The following is a 20,741-nucleotide window of genomic DNA, read 5'->3' on the forward strand; positions in this document are numbered from 1 at the left end:
TAACCTTATCAATATCTAACTTAATATTAATCCTAATACAGATCAAGAAAAAGAAAGAAAGATACAAAATACTGTGATGCTGTTGATAACCAAAGCAGTAAAACAAATGTGCTACAAGTGTGGTAGCACAAATGGACTGTAGAAAAATCTCTTCTGAATGGGCCATGGGGCAAGAAAGGTGTGAAGGATTTATATATTTTTTTGGCAAAATTTTATTTATTTACTTTTTTAAGTCTGCAAATGTTCCTTGTGTATTTTAGCTCTCTATTTCTAATAGTTAATGAGGGAATAAGAAATGTGATACACAGCTCCATTTTTAGTGCATTTCTGTCACCTTCAAGCTTAGTAAGTAATGTTCCACTTTACTAGATGTGCTTGGAGGTGGAGCTGCTATTGTTTATTGTTACAACTACTGAAAGGTTTCACAGAGAACTTGAATTCTAATTTCAGTTTCATAAAGACTTTACATTAAAATTCACATTTGGGCTTTTGATATGAAAGGATTAGTACAACTGGAGATGGAAAAACAGCATGTAGAATTCTCTCTTCCGTATATCCTCTGGAATCATATTTTAATATCCACTTTACCTGCCCTGTATCAGACGTTGCTAGAGGTGAGGCTGTGTGTTAGGATTTGGGGAAAGGATTCATTTATCTGTGTGTTTCACTTGTGTTCTTAATTGAAGGTTAATGTGCTATTACAGCAACCAGCTCACAATTAAGTGTCTTCAGATTTTGAGAGGTCTCTGAGAAAATGTGGGGGTTTCCTACTCATCCAATTAACATACCCACCTGCCCAGGTGATGGGGGGACATGGGAGGGGACCGTGATTGATTTGTTAATTACTTGGAGATGGGCAGTCCCACTGGTTGGTTAAGAAGAAAAACTGGCTGCAGGATCCTGATAGCAGAAGGTAACGATTGTGTCCTTAGCTTTTGAGAGCTAACCTTACATGGGTTTGTAGAATTCAAAGACCCTGAAAGCTGAAATGTTGGCTGTGGTGTTGTCGAAATTTGTGCGTTTTAGCTTTGAAAAAACTTTCTGTATAGGTTTTGCCAGCGAGCACTATTAAGAATTATCTTGTCACTTCATTCCACACACACCCCCAAAAAAAAGGAGAAGAAAAATTAAAAAGAGAACCAAAAAAAGTCAGCATTTGAAAATTGCCTTGAATTTTCTGTATTTATTGGGTAATGGCAGGTTGATGCTTACGCAAGGCTGGAGCTTCAGTATGTAGTGTGCACGCTCACTGGGCAAGCGAGGCTAAGTTCATAGCTCCCTTCTGACAGTTTCTACAGTCAGTCCCATCCTGACTTCTTTGGAGCAGATGAGGAGCCAAACAGTTTTATATACAGGTGGATTAAATAAAATATAGCTTATTGCACACTTGTTTTTAATCTTTTTCATTTTTCAGTTTCTGGGGCCATGAATACTGCTGAGCAGTTTTGTGATTTTTTTTTTTTTTTTAAATCTTTTTCTTCAGGTGATGAAAGTATTTTTTCGGATTAGAAGTTCTGGCTTTGAAATTAAATTTTTGGTTTGCATATTGTTTGCTCTGAAAACTCCTGTCCAGTTTAAGGTATACGACTGAACTCGCTAGCAACTCAGCAAAACATGTTTGTAGGCACCTCTGTGACTTTTCCCCTTTCGTTCAGATTCAGGGAGCTGCAGATGTGCATTGCCCGTATTTTACTGAGATTTAATAGGTTTGTCAGATTACTTTGCCTCCAAATTGTTCATCCAAGGTAATGAGTTCTTAATAATTGTAATATAAATCGACACACCTTCAAATTCATGGTGAAGGTTAGAGGGCTAAATTTTCTTTTAAATCTCTCCTGTTAGGAATGTAAGTTCAGATGGAGCAGAAGCACGCAGAAGACTAAGGGAGTGTGATGGCTTGGTGGATGCGCTCCTTCATGCTCTACAGTCTGCAGTTGGCAAGAAGGATACAGACAATAAGGTGAACTTGAGTATTAAATCTTAATGGATATTTCCATTAATTTAGGCTGAAGGGTTGCGCTGGGATCTGACTTTTATTTGCTAGTATCAGAAGAGGATTATGCCTGCCTCAGAAAATAGAGTAATTATCTTCCTCTCATCTCTGTCATGATATCCCCAGTACTACTGATGGGGTGTCAGCACGATGCTGCTATGTTACGTTGTGTGGCTGATGAGGTGAGCAAAGGCAAGTGGTTGCGATAGGCTGGGAGAGTAGTCCTGTATTATTGTCGGTGACATTATTGCTGTTGTTCTGCGTTACTTAATTGATATTTATAAGTGCAGTCTCCAAATTAGAATTGAGTCTCGTTGTGCTGTGCTTTGCACAATACCAGCAAAGGAGTCAGCGCCCATTTTAAAGACTTTATTCAGCACCACCTCTAAAGACTGTAGTGCTTAGACATTAAGATATGTCTTCAGACCTGCAGCACTTTCATTGTGGCTTTTTTTCAGCTGCAGATTTTGATTAATCTGTTTTTATCATCATCTCATCCTGTGGCGCTTAAAAGCGTATTTCTGTGCATAAAGAATATCATAAGTTTAACCTGTTTAAAAAAGAAAGAGCATACTATTGCTTTATCACACCAGTAAGGCTTGTAAAGCATTGTTATTTTATTCTTTCGGAGTTTCAACATGTGATGATACAAGGGAATTCTAAAGCCCTGTCACTTAATCAGATAATTCTGGAAGTGGATTTTGTAACCACCTGATGTGCTATGGATTAGCTATTACTACAGGACAACGTGTGCTCTCATTGAAATCCTCACAAGGCCCAGGTTTTGACCCAGGGAAAATTTAATAAAATGGGCCCCTGGGGGATTGTAAAGGTTGGAAGAGTGAGAGAGAGGCTTGTATTAAAATAAGATCTTTATATGATCATTTTCCACTTTGTGTTTGATCTTTTGGTGAATTGTATTCTTTATGTAAGATCAGGTGGTATTTTTGATTAGAGAGTTTTCATTTTGAATGGGTGCTATTTATAAACTGCTTCACTTTTGGAAGAATAAAATTGGTTTTAGAACAAGAATGAACCTTAATTTAAGGGATCTTGACTAAATCTTCCTGGAAAGCTACATCCTTTTCCTGGGGCAAGTGGGCTTTTTTTTACATTCCCCCAAACCCTCCACTCTATAATATGATGGTTTGAAAATAAGAGGGTGCAATACTTATAACACAAATTTGTCTGTAACAGTCTGTGGAGAACTGCGTGTGCATTATGCGGAACCTTTCCTATCACGTCCACAAAGAGGTCCCTGGAGCCGATAAGTACCAAGAATTAGATGCCAGTCAGGCTACAAACACGGGAGGCTCTCAGAAGAAGAAGAAAGACGATGCTGGTTGTTTTGGTGGAAAAAAAGCTAAAGGTATGTGTTGCAGAGAGCAACTGGAAATGGATTTGGGGGTAAATTTTGCTGTGTAAGCCTGCTCTTGCAAGCACATTCATCGTGCTGGTTTAGAATGATGCAGTTTGTGGAGATACATGTTTGTAGTGTTGTGGCATGTATTTGTTCATCTCCCTTGGTGCATCACTAATAGGTATTTGGGATTTTTTTCTGCAATTGCTGTAGTTTCGTTTGGCTTCAAATAGGAGTGGTGCATGCTGACAGATGACACTCTGCTGTTGGACAAAGGTGGATGTGCTCTGCCTCTCCTCTGCACTGCCGTGTTCTTGCATCTGTCAAATCTATGCTTAGTCCACTTGCTTGGCTGTATAGCATGTCGCAGCCTCTCGAGTCAGGCCAGCACGTGTTCGTCCCTGTGCATGGTAGTCCTGTCTGTACATCTTCCGTGCCTCCAGCCTCTCACTTTTGAAAACAAACTAAAAGCCTACCCTCGCACTGACAAACAAAACATACAACCTCCCAATTCTGTCATTCTTTCAGTAATTTAAATTGCAAACATGATTTTGTAGCTTTTAATTGTCAGTCACTTTTAGACCTGTTCTCCCCTCTGGGGCATGAGTGTTGCAAATGAGTTTCATTACAAGAGAGGATTAATAGTCTCGGTAACCCCCGTTCCATCTTTCCTTTAGAAAGAGACACTCAAATTATATCAATTTTCTTTGTTGTTTAGAGAAATGACTATTCTAGACTGAATTCAGAGATAATTAACTCCGTTTTTTGACTCTGCTCCGTTTTCCTTATTCATGTGTGCTCACATCCTGGCTTACTATTTATAGCCAGGTCTAGGGAAGCTTTTGGTCCTGAAGAGACAGTATGGAATTGTTTGAACTTGACGGACTCTGTGCTGCACGTTCCTCCTCCTTTGATCTGACCTGTACACGTTGTTAAAATGTTAATTGTTTCCATATGTGTTAGGAAAGTTACCACAGTGTGAACTTGCTTTTGCAGACTAGTCTGTCATCAACTAGATTTAAGCTGTGTTTTAAAAAAAAAAAAAATTGATGGGAATCTTTTAATGACTGGGGGAAGAACTGAAGAGAGCATTTTACCTGCCTGGCCAGCCTGTTCTCACAGCGAATGCTTACAACTTCAGCGTGATACCCTTTAGAAACCTTGAACGTGTGCTGACTCGAGCCCGTTCCCCGCCACTTGCGGTCCCTGTTGTTTTGCTGCTTGAGAGCAACACAGTCAGTGAAAACATTTTTAGACATAAAAGCTATGAGTGTGCACTGTGGGAGGAGCGTGCTGATTGAGAATTGTCATCATCCTCTTGGTGACAGTGAAAAGAGAGCGCTCTCAGGTGGCTGTCCTTTGTGGAGCGTCTGCCTCTTTCCTCGGCGCCCCGACCTACGGGTACCTGCTGTGGCTGTACACCCTGATAGTTTCTGTTTGTCAGCCAAAGCATCTGATCATGTCTTTTTGGACAAATTGGGCTCAAAATCATTTGATGCTGAGGATGAACCCACAGGTTTCAGTGAGCAATGCAGGCGCTCAGTGACAGCTTGGGTTTGGCTCTGTGTGTTCAGCAGGAAATTACAATTTCCAAAGTATATTTTAACATTTTTTTTCCTCCTTTTTGCAGCGCTCTTTTTAAAGCGTGATGTTCTCTAGAGGGAAATCAACTGGTAATAATGCTGAGCTCACAGCTGGTAGTATGTAGATCAGAAGGATAGAGGGGGACAGGCAACCTTTGTGTTTAAAAAAATAAAAATTAAAATGCATTAATAAATATGCTTTTAAAATTGTAAAGAGAAGCTTCCTTTTCTCACTGTTAAATTTATGTGAATACTTGGTCTGCACCTGCCTTAATTTTCTTGGTCTAGGACTTTAAAATAGATAAATTCTCCCCCCCCCGTTCACTTAATTTTGCAGTGTTTCCATGTTTATTTTATTTCATGGTCATTGATCATAGCATTTCAAACATTCCTGCAAAGGGCTTCTGTTCCCTCAATTCTATGAGCACCTTTTCGTTTAATGAAAAGAGGAAGAAAAAAAAGCTGTGCAGAGAAAGATTGGGGTTTTTTCGGCAGGAACAAAAGGGAGAAAGTGGAATATCTTGGTTTGTTTTGTTTTTTTAGTTGATGAAAGTTCTGTAGTATTCTTGTACTACTCAGGTTTTGAACCTATTCTGTGAAAGTCTGCCTCTTTGTGACTGTTCCTTTGTATTTTTTTCCTTCCTGTAAATTTTTGTTTTTCTTTTGCTGCTTTTCTGGTAATTAGAGGAGTGGTTCAATCAAGGTGAGTCTTTGCAATACTTTCTTTTCATCATCGCCATAATATGCTTTGTTCAGCTTTTACCTGCAAGGCTAAGAGCTGAGATCAAGGTCTTGTTCATTCACCTTCTCCTCTGCTCCCCCAGTGCATCCTCCTGTTCATTTCAGTAGGCATGGAAATCCTCTGATTGAGTGAGCATTTTCAGTTTGGTCTTCCCACACTGAGAGTAGAAAAGACAAGATTTTATTCATTCCTGGTGTAAGTGCAGTAAGAGAATTGATTTGCAACTGGCCTGATAGCCCCATGAGAGGGGGAACACCTATGTGTGCAAGTTGCCTCACCAGCCCTGTCATATCAAAGCACAGCTTTGCTAGCTGCTCTGGGTTGCAGTAGCCATGAAAACTCAGCAGCTTGGATGTGGATTCTCGAGATCCTTGGTATTTTGTCTGCTTGGGTGTGCATGCCTGGGCTGCTGCATCTTTATTACTGGCACTCAGACTAGCTAGGTGAAGCTACCCCCAGTAATTTCCTCTGGGGATTCGCCCTTTCGTTTTTCATCCCAGCATAAGTAGTAAAATTGCAATTGGAATACACAAGGCTGAGGCTAAAGTTTGCCTCCCTCGCTTCTCAGCTGGGAAATTGTTAGGCTGTGAGTGCCCTGGAGACTTCCACTGTGTTACTGAGACTGACTGGGGGGCAAAGGCAGGGCCGTTTTCAGTTTATGACACTTGCTTCAGGTCAATGCATTCTGGAGGGCTGAGCCAAAGGAGAAATGTTGGGGGGTTGGCGGGGGAATTGCTCTACCCAACAAATGGTGCTCAGTAGCGTTCTGACACACACTGATTTCACACTGTGGCTGGTGAGCCTGTGGAGGACGGGCATGTTGGCAAGACAGAGCTCAGCCCTTGCTTTCTGTCGCTGCGCTGCAGTCCGGTTCAGTGGGTACACGAACAAGCACAGTATTGGCTGTCGGGGGAAGTGAGGGGGGTTGTTATGAAGAATCTCTTTCCCTTCAACTTTTTTCTTTAACCAGAAAGCAAGTGTTTGGGAATTAATCCTTCAGCAAATATGGTCTAGCTGAATCACTGTTTTGATTATCTGATAAAGCAAAACAACATTTGAGGAAGATCAACAACAACATTAGTGGTTAATAATGCTGGGGCACACCTCAAAGTCTGTACTGAGTTTCTGACAGATTGAAAATGCTGAAGGTCATGTTTTGGTTGTTTCTTACATAATGAAAAGTAGTAGGGGAGAGAGGGAAAGAATTTTAATCCCACTGTTTCAGAGACTGTAAATTACATCTTGCACAAGCAAGTCTCATGTCAGGCAGTTTTCCCAAACCGGAGTGCTGTGCCAATTCCTACAGCCAGGTCTCATAAAACAGACCTGTCAGCAGGCATGTTCAGAGCTGTCTGTCTCTTGGCAAAGTTTGGAGCCATGCTTCTGATCCAACAGCATCATCTTTTCTCTGGTGTACCTCAGGCTGGAAAACTTGGGGAGCAGGGAGATGCATAGAAGGGCAGCAATTGAAGGGTACACAACCAGGGTCTTAAACTTCTTTTCTACTGCTAGTGCAGTCATTTCAGCATCCCTGTGTGCTGTCATTACTTGCAGGCTTGAGTGGCTGAGGGGGGTTCAGTGCTCCAGAAGCTGGCAGTGAAGCTGGTTTTCTCATGGTAGCAGTCAGATCAGGGGATGGCTGAGAGTTTTGTAATTGGGAGGCTCCTGAACTCACTAAATTTGGTCACTTTTTTAGAAACTCCAAACCAGTATTTGTGGGTCCTGTGACAATCAAATTGGAAAAATACCAGCTGGACCACAGATTGAAACCTTTGCTTCCTAGATGGATTTCTTTTTGAGACTTCTTAGAGCTTGGTCACTTTCCCACTATGCAAAAGCCTTGGAAAATGTAGGTGCTTCAGGTATTTCTGAACCTGGCCCTTGCTCAATTTGATTAAGCAAGTAATTTGCTTGAAATCCCCTTGGTCAGAGCTCTGTGTTCTGAATTGCTTCCATTCGTAAACAGCTGGCAGCTCCTGGTTTGAACAGACGTGGGTTTTGCCTGCAAGGTGTGTTAGTGTCTCAGAGAGACAAACTAGCAAAGCTTCATAGAAGGCAGCCAGTCTGGCCCAGAAATTGAGAAACCGTGACTGAAGATCACAGAGCCCAGGTGGAGTGTGCTGTCTTAATGAAAAATTGTTTAGTAAATAGGCAGCTGCTTCTGCATTGTCAGCTCAGAAGATGTAGCAGCCAACACTGCTCTTCTGGACAATCTCTTCCTTAAGTTGTGCACAAATACATACTGCTTGCTAAACGTTGCACTAGGAAGTAGGGAACTCTTACTATGCCATCTCAGTTTTTCAGGGCTAATAGAAGTACCAAACCCCAACCTTTAAATTACAGTGAGAACTTCTGAAATGAGTAGTTGTGTTGAATAAGGTCTGGGTCTCTGAGTCAATGTTCTGAAATTTAAGCTAGCTAATGCCAGAGACATGAAATTTGGGGTCATGTGAAAAAACAGTTTGTCCTACTTCTAGATAAGATGTAGTCACATTTATTGGGCTGCCTTAAGTCTGCAATCTTTCCTAAACACTGACTGACTTCCTTCAATGTTTTGGGTTTTTGTTGGTTGTTTTTTTCATCTCCTCCCTCTGCCCTGCTTTTTCCTGTCAGTGCTCTAAGGGTCAACAAGGGTTTGCAGCCAGGAACTGGGTTCAGCTGCCATTATGAAATGCGATGTCCTTTGGTGATGTGCAGCATTTTTTCTTTCTGGTATTTGGTTCCCTAAGCAACATGTTTCTTGTTCTTTCATGGAGCGAAAACTTGATACAGGGCTGCAAAGTGCAGCTAATTCCTGTCCCTTCCTTTAAAAAAGATACCTTTCAAAGGAGTGGCATGGGACCTGGCTGCACGACCTTTTGGCAGCTTAAATGGGCTTTTTCATGCTTTAATTAGATGAACAGAATGATGAACAGAACTTCTAGATGCATGTTTTGTTTTGCAGTTAAAGCTGTCTGGTATTCTGTGTTGGCATTTCAAAACAAAAATGTGTGATATTTCCAAAGAAAGGGAAGGGATGGAATTCTACCTTGAGGGGTTTTTTTTCCCCTCTTGATGTTACTTCTAAATATTCATATTGGCATTTAAAAGCTCTGTTTCTTCTCTATATAGTACTGCACGTGTTTATCCTGTTGTCAAGAGGAAAGGGAGAGTGGCCCATTGAATTCAGTGTGCAGAAGCTGTCCCTGCTACAACAGGGCAAGGATTGGCCTTTCCCATTTCATGACCTATTCTCAGTCAAGAGCCAGGCTAATGTCCACATTTCACTTTCAAGGACCATTTTCCTGTTTGCTTTTAAGCATCGTGACTGGTGGAGCTTTCAGCCCTTCCTGTGAACCTCCATTAACAGCCTGGTAGAGCCCCTGTTCAGAAGCCACCTCTGGCAGCTTAATTTGTGCTGTTCTGAATTCATCCCATCACACCTGCCTCCCTGCTCTTGAGGGAGAGGGACTAAATAACTTGATTTTCCCCCCCTCAAAAGAATTTGGGAAAGCTAAATTGTACACTGCTGTCCTCAGAAGCCACACAGATTCCTGCACTTCCTTCCAAATCTGTCTGTCTCTGCTGTCAGTACTTCTCTGGTGGCAAGGTGCCTGCTTATCCCACAGCATCCGTGCCGGCTTACCCAAGGCAGTGTGTCTCCTTGGGAGGGAGAAGGGATGAAAATTAACCCTTCCCTCCCCAGCTGTTTACATAACCTTGAATTCCTGACCTAACTAAAATTATAGTCCAGGCTTTGTTCTGCTTTCTTTGAAGGATTGTATAAATTAAAGCTGATTTAATGGTTTGAAACTGTCTCTTAGCAAAAGTATGGAATTATTTCTATTAGTTTCTAATAAATAGTCAAAATGGCACTTTATTGATTGAAGAGTTTGATTCAAGGTTAAGTTGTTGGCTGCTGGCTGTATAATGTATTAAATCTAGACCTTAGTGCATGATAGTTGCAATGAGAATAGAGGCTGCAAAGCAAGCCTGTTGTTTTTTGCTCTGCTGCTCAGTTCCTGCTTCAGCTAAGCTTCAGGTCAAAATTCCTCTGTGAAAATAACAAGTAAATACTGGGCTTCTGAGGGAGGGACACAGCTTTGCAAAGAAGGAAAATGGCACAATTTTCCAAGATTTTAAGCACTCTTAAGACCCACTGAAACAAATGCTTGTGCTAAGCTTGTTTGCAGACCAACCTGAAAGTAGCACGGGTTTTTGTCCCTAAGTTGTTCATGCTAAAACCACAGCTATACAGCTGGATTGCAAGTCAGATAGGTACAAATATGGATAATAGTCTGTGATTTATATTCTGAGTCTCTATCTTCTCTCATCTTGTAGATTCACATGACAGGAACTTACCTGTCAGTATACTGATAGTCTTTTCAATCTGTTGTCTTTTTTTTTGCACAGGAAAGAAGAATGGAGATTTGGACAGGAATTTTGATACACTTGATTTGCCTAAGCGGTCTGAAGCAGCAAAAGGTAATGCTAATGTTTGTGCTTTTGGAAATAACAAGTAGCCTGGGAGCTGGAGGCCCTTAAAGGGACGTGAGACATGATCATATCGGGCTGATCTCTTTCTTTTGTATTCAGTTAATTGAAATAATAGATGCGTCTGTGCTTGTTGTTATCTAATATTCAATACTGGATATAACCAGCTTTTATGTAAAGCTGCTGAATTGGTGGAATATCGTAGAAGCCCATCAGATTTGGTGTTAGGTGATTGTAACTCCGTAGAGGGGCGAGTGCATGCTCTCTTCCTTTACAACTCCATTTGCAAATCACCTGCGCTAGATGTGCACGTCAGGAGTTAAGAAATGCAGTAGGTGAGCGTACTTATCACTAGCTTTTTCTGTTCCTTGACATCTCTGTAGTTCTTCAGTGTTCTGATGAATTGGAGAGTGATGGCAGGAATGAGTTCAATTTTTTTGTCTTTACGGATGGTTGGTCTTCTCCTGAATACAGTATTCCTCCCTGTCTGTAGTGCGTAGTACTTGCAGTTTTCCAAAATCAGGAGGTTCACAGAAAAAGTCTTGTGCATTGCGCTTTTGTATTTCAGCCCTCGCAGAGGTGAAATCTTACACAAAAAATCTGCCTTCCCATCCTGCATGCATGGTACTCATTTTAATTGGAGATTAGGAGATGATTTTTGGATCTCATCAGACTTCTTCCAGCATTGGCCGGTGTTTTGAGACTTGCACAGGTTTTCACTCAAAGTGTATGCAATGTCATTGCAAAGATTCAGCCATTGTCATGGCAACTGCTGCCGTGCCACCCTGCCAGCCTTGCCTTGCAGGAAAAACTCTCCCATAGCACCCTCACCTTACTGATCTGCGAATACCCAGAAATGCCTGAGTGTTCTTCAGAAGGAAAATCTTCAACTCTTCCTGTATCACTTGTACAATTTTGGAGAGTATAAAGAGACAGTGTGACTCAACGGGGGAGATCCTTGGACTTGGGATACCTGAATTATGCTGCTTTAGTGACCTTGATCGAATCAACTAATTTATTATTCAATTTCCTTACTGTTAACTGAGGGCAGCAACAGCAGCCATATCTAACATCCTTAGAGATGTACTGGTAGTCAGTCATGGTATAATAATTCTACACATCAAGTGCTGCACTCTCACTTAAATTCATGGGCAGTGAAGCTCTGATGATACGCAAACTAATCCTAATATATAGATGGATCTAATCTATTTACTGATCCCCTTTACAGTGGGTACACTTTCTAGGCTAATGTCTAAACACTAATTTTCATTTGGTGCATTATTGCACAAGATACCGATGCACCTCTTAGAAGGTGCAATGCCATCCTATTTGGAGAGCTGCAGGAAAATTCTCCTAACCAACCTTCGCTTTAATGTCACCAGTTCAGGGCTGGAGACGTCTTCAGGATGCAGAAAAGGAAAGCAAAGCAAAATATAACAAGGGCTCCAGCGCTTTCATTCCTTTCTAAATGTGATTGGAATGTAGGTACCACTAAAGGGAAAAGATGGAAATCAAGGATTTCTGCAAAGGAATGGATCTTGCATAACTTTCTTTAAAATAAGCTAAAAATCTTTCATGTGGTTTTGCTAATGGTAGAAGTGTTGTGGCCTATCTGACGGGAGCCGTATCTGTCTCTCTGAGCTTACGTAGCTCATTATATTCAATTGCTAGAAATCACACACTCTTGAAGAGGTTTTGTTTAATAATTTTGAGATACTCCCATTTAATCTAAGCAGAATAGATTTTAGTCTGACTACATATCTTATACTAGATGAAGTCAGGAGATGAATCCCCCCACAGTATTTTGAAAGGAGCCATTTGACATGGAAAAAGGCATGAGAAAACTATTCACTTGTTTGCTAAGAGTAAAAAAATAAATTAAATGATGCATTTTTGTTCACTTTTTCACTAGCAGTTTCATGTAAACTGGATGCTTAGCAGGAGAGCTAGTGTATATTAAAGATTCTAACAAGATTGTGAGGACTTTGAATTGTTCTGTAAGATAAGAAAAATAAAACTGCAGTTTTAAACCCCTTAAAAGCTCTGGTCAGATCTCTGCCATAGAGTATAATTGGCTCTGATGAGATCTGCTCTCAGCTGAAGCAGAACCTCGTTACTGAGATTGAAAAATCATGCAAGTTTTAATGATCAAAAGCACTCAGTTTGAGTGACACAATGAAGTGCTATTTCAAAAATCAACAATTATAGATTAATCTCTTTCATGTATTATTAAAGCCATATTAAAGTGAGTTTTCGGCTGGAATCTTTGTGGGCAAATGAAACTGCAGTGATAAGATTTGTTCGTGCAATGGAACAAATGAACATTGTGGTAGTTAACAAATGCAGTGTTGTTAGATTTCCTGTAATCTTAGAATCAACATCCATGATGCTTATCTGGTGGATCTGAATGAGATTTCAAGAACTTGACATCATAATTTTTCCTGTAAAATATTTTTAGGTATGATGACTGAGCTTAATTGATAGCATGCTCATCATCACTTAAAAAACCACGAACTAGAAGCAGTGAACTAGTTCAGACCTATTTTCTACCATCTCTGGAAACATCGTTTGGCTTCAGATTACCTTAATTGCAGGAATCTCTGCCTGTCCTGTCGCTGAACATCATAAAACCAGAAACTCCTGTAGTTTCTAGTTAGGGTGTGGGGACGAGTTAGTGTCTGTGTGGGAGGCAGAGGTTTTCTCAGTCTTGGTTGAAGAAATTCATATCCTGAACAGTCCAGAGGGTCTTGTGAGTTATTACCTAATTTAAATGCTAGGGGTTTTTTTTTTTTCCTGGAATTTGTTTGCTCTGGAGAGGAATGAATGAATGAAGGCAATTCTTTTTTTTCAAAGTGATGAACTGGAGTCTCCTTTTCTTCTGATTGCTCTTGGTTTTTTTTTTTAATGGCAATCAGATTTTGCTGCAGCACAGCATTTGAGCAGCCCTGAAACCATTTCTGAGCCTCTAATAATTTTATGTGCTAGGCATCCTGGCAGGGGAAAGCTTCCAGTTCAGGGTTGTTATCTGTGGTAAACTAGATAATGTCAGATGGGAGAATTTGCAGTGCTTTCAGAAGCTGTCTCATCTGATATTAAAAAATAAATATATGGGCTCTGGCAGTGTCCAGAGTCCTGCTGTCCTCATGAGGAAAGATTGTGGAAGAGAAGCTTGTTTCCTCTTTGTTGAAAGGAGAATATTTTTTTCTGACAGTTGGAGAGAGAGGGGATAAATTTTTTTGGGTCGTGATAGGAGCTTGCATAGAGCCCTACGAGAAGGGGACAGCACTGACAAATTATGAATGCTGTCCTAGGGACCTGGCTAAATTTAGTACTTTCAAAAAATCCTGCTTCTGTGAGTTGAGGGGAAAGAAAGAAAAAAAAAAGTCTTGCTGAAATCCCTTCCCCAGTATAAAGTAGGTCACTGATAGTGGTGTTGGCTGTCTCCTCAGCAGCGTGTTCTCTTCTGCACTACTACAGCGCAATTGCTGATTTCTCCTGTGTGCACATTAAATACATAGCACAGTACAATTCCTTTGCTTTGTTCACAGAGTCCTTATTTCTGAGCAGGAATAGTGTCAGGAGGCTCATGCATTGGGGGGGAGATCAGGATTAATCATATCTGTGCAGTGGAAAGCAGTGTCTCAGATGGCAGACTGCGATAAGGTTTTCTGAAAAGAATCAGCATTGATAGGTGTCAGCCCTCTGAAGATGTTATAAAGGTTGTAACATTTAATCCTCCTGATGTGAAGGTGTTGGATTGTCTGCCTCTCTTCATCAGTGCTGGAACATGGGAGGAGAAAGTCCAGAAGAGCAAAACAGCTTTTTATATGGCATCAGCAGGATATTCCTGATTAAATCCAAACTTCTGTGCTATTTGGTTTAAGCAAATCTCATGGTTTCTTGTTTATGCACGCACACGTCCAATGGCATAAAAGTAGGTGCTCTAATGTGCTTTGGGTGTTCAAGTTCAGCCATGGTTTCAGTTTATCTCATTAGGGAATTGAAGTTTTCAGCCATAAGGAGACATGTGCAAGTACACTTCAGCCTGGTGGATGAGCTAACTCATTCTCTTCTTTAAATCCATTATTAAAGTGGTTATTAATTTGTCTTTTCCATTTTGATTATTTACGCTAACTTCCATTTTAATGGGAACATAAGTTTTAGGAGAGAGTTGAACAGAAAGCTGAATTTGAAAGCTCAGCTTAGTATATAGACTTACCCTGGTCAGCAGCCTATGTATGTAGGGAGTGAGATTTTGGGTGAACTTGTCAGCAGGTGAATTTCTTCTTTCTCCATTATCTGAAATCCTCAGTCGCTTTCCATGTAGCCCAGTGCTGATGATAGATTTTCTATTCCAGAAGGTGAGTGTTTAAATTCACTTATAAATCTTTGTGTTACTGCTCCAGGAAATTAGACTTCCTGGCACTGTCAGGGTAATGACTTTAACTTAGGAGATTACAAAAATGCTGGCAATTTGTCTTCAGCTAAAGGCAACATGTACTGTGGGGAGAGAGAAACTTCACTGAAGCTTTTCTCTGACTTTAGGTTTGTAATTAAGATTAGCTGCTGTTCTCATTTCACAGCCATTTTAATTTGCTTTCTTAAAACCTTTACAAGTTGACTCAAGCACTCACCTGCCCTTTCCAGCTCCCTTCAATCATTAATTTTGATTGTTGTGTTGTGAATAAGTGAGTAGAACTGATTGATTAATGGTACCATCCACACCCCTCCTGTGCCTACTAGTGGAAATACAGGGACTGGGAAGATCTCCTCTGTGAGAGCAAGTAACAAGTTTTTGTAATATCATCTTTTAGGTATTTCATGCGTGTTGTTGAGAATTCCTATCAGAATTATTAAGTATCTTTTATTTCTGTTGCTTTACTAAGTAGAGTGTTCATTTTGGTCCCATGTGTTTTGCATAATTTACAAAGCAGTGAAAGATTTCTCATCTGTCTTCCAGTGCTTTGAGTCAGAGAAAATTTATTACCTTGAATAGGAAGATTCCCATATGGAGCCTGCCATTCCGCAACTTTCTCCAGCCCAGTACCTGTAAATTCTCATTCTTTTTCCCAATATCTGCAAGGAATTCAGAGCAGGCATCTGTGGATTTTTCCTTTCTTGTCTACAAGCTCTTTCCATAGCTGACTGCTGATTGTTCTGGAATAGTTCGCTTTTATTGTCATAATCTTCTCCAATTCTTATGTTGAGCCGCTCGTTTTTTCGAAGCTGGGTTGAAACATGGCGGTGGCTTGCTTCCTGGCCTGCTGAGCTGTGCTCTACAGGTGGAAACTCTTATTTGTGATCTTTATGGATCCGTTAAATTTTATTATGTAGAACATAAATTGTAAGTTTAGAACTGAAACTGAAGGGTTTGAAAAATCGTATGGGGAGATGTAGCTGGAATGTGAATTGGAGGTCCAGGGATGCTATTACATCTTTTGTCTTGTTTCTGCCCTAGCACATCTTCTTCCAATGAAAAGAAAGAGTCTGCAATAGCTTCTTGTTGTCCTTAACATGACAACTCAAGCAGTTTGAACTAATACCAAGTGCATTATAGAACAATGATTATTTTCATTTCAAGTGGACTGTCCTAAGCCTTTAAGAGTTGTAGCCAATATTGACACACTGTGACATGTGTTCTCATGATGTGTGCATGACTCAGTAACAGACAGGTTTAATGGTTACTCACTTAGCATGGATTTTAAATGGAGTACAAAATTCTGTCACCAATAGTTAACTTGATAAAACTTCCTTAAAACAGAAAATCATTCCAGTAGGAGTGTTCTTGATACAGAGGGGTTTTTTACTGAGTTTACAGACAGCACAAGTTCTCTGTAAACTCTAGATGAGGTGAGCAGCGATGGGTGGCCGTGACTCATCTGCAGAGATGAGAAGGTGTTTTTGCTTGACTTCTGTCTTGGTCCCAGTCCCAGTAACAAACTCCAGGATACCTAAAAGGAAACATGCTCTACGATTGTATCTGAATATAAATGTTTTGCAGTTCTTGCTTGAGAAGTTTTGTGTGGGCCAACAAGGCAGGAGAAGGAACAAGTAGAAGGGTCTGCCTCGCTTTTCAGGGACAGCTGACTTTTGAAACCTGTTGAATAAGCACTGCTTCATTGTCGTGATGTTTCCTGTCACTAGCTATTCTCAGTTCTTGCTGCCTGTTGCCAGGATCAGTTGGTTCTTTATAGTAGATTTGTGTCATACCCATGCAGACCTGCTGGACTTCATTGCTAAAGCAGTCCGAGTAGTTAGTGATTCACAATCTTGTCTTGTGATAAACTCACTTTGCTGCACAGATGTTGCATAAAATAAATCATTAGCACAATTCTTAAGGTTGTTCCTTCCTTGTAGCTTTTGCGCAGGTAGTAAGCCTTGAACAGCTTGGCCTTGGAAGGACGTTGTCCATGGAACAACCTCTGTTTCCTTCTACATAAACCAGTGGCATAAGGTTTAAAAAACCAAAACAGCCCCACCTATCTTTACAGGTATTGAACTAGCTGAGCAGTTAAAGCAACAAATTTTCCCCAGATAGCGTGTTTTACCCACAGGTACCCATGATGAGAGATTGTCATGCAATGCATTAAACAGCAGCAACTAGACAAAAATCTTTTAGGCTTTTATCTTGGTGCGTGCTGCTGCAACAGGACAAATGAGTAAAGGGCACAGTTATGCTTTTGTATTGCATGATATTGTTAGGATCTGGATTTAATAAAACGAAGTGCTCTGTTGTGTAGGAGTCAGCAACCTTTGTAGAGGGAGGTAAGTTATATCACTGAACATCACTGAGTGTCCAAGGTTCTCTTGTGGTCTGCTTGTTTTGTTACATTACTATTCGTTTCTAGGCCAAATGTGGTTTTCTTAAAGTACTACATCCATTTAGCTCTCTCCTGACATACACGTAACTTAAGTGATGTTTGTAGTTCAGTAGTTAGCTAGTTGTGATAATGTTTGTCAAGCACTAGATACATTTGTTATCCGCTGACTTATGCACGTGTTGTCTTGAGGTGGAAGATGCATATCTGTCATATCTGTAGTTTTACTGTCATCGTTGGTGGGTGTGATCACGTGCATTCATGTAAGCATTTTACATTATATATTCATAGTAGTTCTTTTTGCAGGAATATTCAAATACCGATAAGGACTCAGAGTTCAACCTTGCCTTTCTCAAGTGTGTATGACCTTTCTGAATTCTGCTACTAATTCTTTTTACTCATTACTACGATTCTATCCTACAACATTCTTTCTTTGGAGACTGTGAGAAAACAAGTATTTTTCTGGGAGAAATACTAATGATATGACTGAAACCCTACGCAGTAACTGTGTACAGTAGTGCTGCTGAGACTCTCACAACTCTGCTCTGTGGGGTTTAGTTATTCCACCAAATCATGTGAGAGGAATTTGAGACCGTTACAGGACCAGCTCTTACTCTGGTGTTATCTGTCTGCTCAGGAATGTGAAGAATAGTTTTGGCTTTGCGTTCTGGTAATTGCTACCATGTTTGTCAAATCATTACTCTCGCTTCTTGGAATGCCTCGACGTTGCAGCTGTGCACCGTGCTTTCTGGTCCCTTGCTTTGTCCATAGGGACATCCAGGCAAAAATTGTGTTTACAGACGAGACAGGCTAGATTCCTGGTAGAGGTGAAATGGCATCTGTGGAAGAGCAAAACTGTTGCAACTGTAGTAAGGGGAAGCACAATGTTTGTGTGACTAGACTATCCTACAAATTGCCCAGTTGAGAGAGATTTACTTTTGTGTCAGGAAGATTTGAGTTGGGAACTTGAAGAGTTCTGCTACATGGAGGATATATAACCAGTGTAAACCAGAGAAGAAATTTCAACTGTGATTGTTAAATGCCACTAATGCTTCCCCACCCCCATTATGGACACTTCGTAGTGTGAATGTCTCTTTTGGTTTCAAGTTATGTAGCTTTGAAATTTAAGCTGAGGGAGCAGTGGGAAATAACTGCTGGGACAGGGCGGCAGGAAGAGTGGTTGTAGTGTTTCCTTCAGCTCTCTATTTTTATACAGAGTTGAGAATACGAAGCTCTTCATGAAGTCATAAGGTGGTCGTTCTTGTCCATCACTTTGCCTATAGAGCTCCTCTTTTTCCCTTTGTCTTCTAGCTCTGTCTTAACAGCTAGAGGTCACACGTGAGATGAGTTAGGAAGGCAGCTTGCTTTCTGAATTGTTTCAGAATTCTTTCAAACTCATCCTTCTGAATGAGAAAAATCTGACTCACCTCTAAGGTACTTTAATTATCCTGAAAATGGTGAAAGAACATCCACAACTATTCCTCCTCTTTATCCTTCTCTTGCATACTTGAATGTTCAGTCTTCCTCAGTGCGTGGAGAAAAGCTGGCAGCTGGAGACAAGATTCTTCCTCTCCACCTTTAGGTCCTTTCACCTATGGCTCTCATGGGACTATCAAATAACTCCAGTAGTCAGCTTCCAGCTCCTCCTTGCCTGAGGCTGACACCCAAGAATATAGATCTGTCGTAATAAGTAGCAATATCTTCAAAAGACAAGAATCCCCGGTGGGAAATTCCCTTTCCAGCTTGATGTGAATTTGTGGCCAAGTTATAAATGCACAGAAAATGAGACTTATGCATGTGGTTATAACATCTTAAACTAGAACAGCCTATATATACTTGCATAATAAAGTAGCCTATGAAAAACTAAACAGCAGGAACTCTACTCAAGCACATAGTAATTACAGCAGCTGCTAAGGAGATGGAGTGATCTGGAGCTTCAGCAAAAGGCAGAATTGGAAGTAAGAAAGTTCTCATTTTCGCATTCCAGCATTGCTACTGACTTGCTGAGTGGCCTAAGGCAAGTTAATTGTGTTCAGATACTGGGGCTATACTGAGCTCGTTCATGAAATGTCTGCGACTTCCACTGCCTTCACGAGAATAATTACTGGTATTTTCACTGCTGCTGTGATAACCAGTGCAGATGGAGTGTACATGATACGTTTGTAAAAACAGCAATATTCTGCCAAAGCATTGTGTATCACAACTGTTGCTAGCACCACAGTGACAGAAAAAAAATAAATAAAAACATGGTTTGTGTTAAACATGGATGGTAGTGGCTTGTCCCAATGGGATATTGTGCGAGTGGACCGAGGAGTTCATTTTGTAGAGAGTATTTTGAAAATATGTAATACTATGAGTTACTTTGTATTCTTGCTATGCATATTACACTTACTGTGTATTTTTATGGGCAAGTTCAACTGTATTATTTATGACATTCTGTATAGATAGGTGTACACAGAAACCAATACATAACTCAAGACGGTGGCAAATTTTACAGCCCAGCTACAATATTTACTTTAGTTACAGCACTGAGTGCTCTCTGGCAATGCAGGATGTTAACCCTTCAACCACTGATTGGATTTTCATGTCCTTTATATTTGGCTAACATTTCTGATGATAAAATAGTTAATGTTGGAAAGCGCTACTTGTCAGTCGTATTTTTTTCTTTTCATAGCCTTCCCTGTACTGTTTGCCCCAGCTAAGAATGGTTAATACTCTTTTCCCCACTCTTTGGTTTGTGTATATGGTTTTGCATGTCTCATTTAGCATTTCTATTCTACAAGCAATTCTAATTGTTACTCTAAAATAGAATGCTTGTTATTACAGAGCATAGCTCATTATACAGATGCTGCTCAAGGACTATTTATAAAATGAGAATAACCCGAGAAAGTCTGCCAGGAATAAAGCAGGAGTTGGTGGGGAGGTGCTTATCCCACATAACTGTAACTGCTTCAGTCCTGGGACTTAGTCACTGCAGTGAAAAACTCCATCCATCCATCCATCCCTGTTGCATTGTGTCAGATTTCTGCCATGCCACTTACTCGGTTTCAGTTAAGAAACAACAATGAAAGCTCAGAGACTCCGCCCCCTCCCTTTTAGCATAAGTGTAAAAACTGAGATGATACTTTGAAGAGGGGTGCGAATCAGAAAGTTGTCCTGATTGCCTAGCCAGTATTTTCGTGAACCACAATGAAGAGGAACTCAGCTTCTGTCGGAATTTAGAGATGAAATTTCACGTCAAAATCAATTACAAAAACCTTGTTGCACAAAGTTACAGTTGTCTCTAGTGTCCATCAAAAGTACCGCAGCGAAGTTCTGCTGACAAAGCTGCTTGACAAGTTAAGAGAACAGCAGAAAGTTTCAGAATAGCTGAGGCAGAAAAATGGTGTAATGTTGATTTAAATCCCTTGCCAGGTTTCCAGAAGTAGTGTTTGCATGAGTAAAGGAAGTAGTTACAGCTCCAGGTGAGTGTTACCAAGGCTGTGCCTTTAGGGGTAATAGGTACGTGGATAGCTTTCTTGGAGGCCTACGTGACTCAGATGCTTTCAAAACTCAATGCTAGGCAGACATCTCTTGAATTTTACTTAAAGAATCTGTCTGGGATACTCTGGCTGTCCCATCTGGTATTCTTTTGCCCCCCAAAAATGCAGGCTAATGCCCCATAATTAAGCGTTGGAACAGGTTCCTCAGAGAGGTTTTGAAGGGTTCTCTATCATTGAAGAGTTTCAAGATCTGACTGAACAAAGCCATAAATAACTTGGTCTAAATTCAG

At 40.6% G+C, this 20,741-nt stretch overlaps 1 protein-coding gene across 29 annotated transcripts in view; it reads left to right on the forward strand.

The window, feature by feature from the left end:
- Nucleotides 1-20,741, forward strand: part of ARVCF (ARVCF delta catenin family member) — a 286,311-nt gene that overhangs the window by 231,072 nt on the left and 34,498 nt on the right. For 28 of the 29 annotated variants that reach the window (XM_075769218.1, XM_075769235.1, XM_075769219.1 and 25 more), the window contains 3 exons: nt 1,843-1,960; nt 3,191-3,362; nt 10,071-10,142. In XM_075769218.1, the coding sequence (XP_075625333.1) occupies nt 1,843-1,960; nt 3,191-3,362; nt 10,071-10,142 (362 nt within the window). The remainder of the gene's footprint in view (nt 1-1,842; nt 1,961-3,190; nt 3,363-10,070; nt 10,143-20,741) is intronic. The other variant, XM_075769211.1, reaches the window with a different exon arrangement.

Source organism: Balearica regulorum, chromosome 17 (genome assembly GCF_011004875.1).
Source record: "Balearica regulorum gibbericeps isolate bBalReg1 chromosome 17, bBalReg1.pri, whole genome shotgun sequence".
In the NCBI taxonomy this organism is placed as follows: domain Eukaryota; kingdom Metazoa; phylum Chordata; class Aves; order Gruiformes; family Gruidae; genus Balearica; species Balearica regulorum.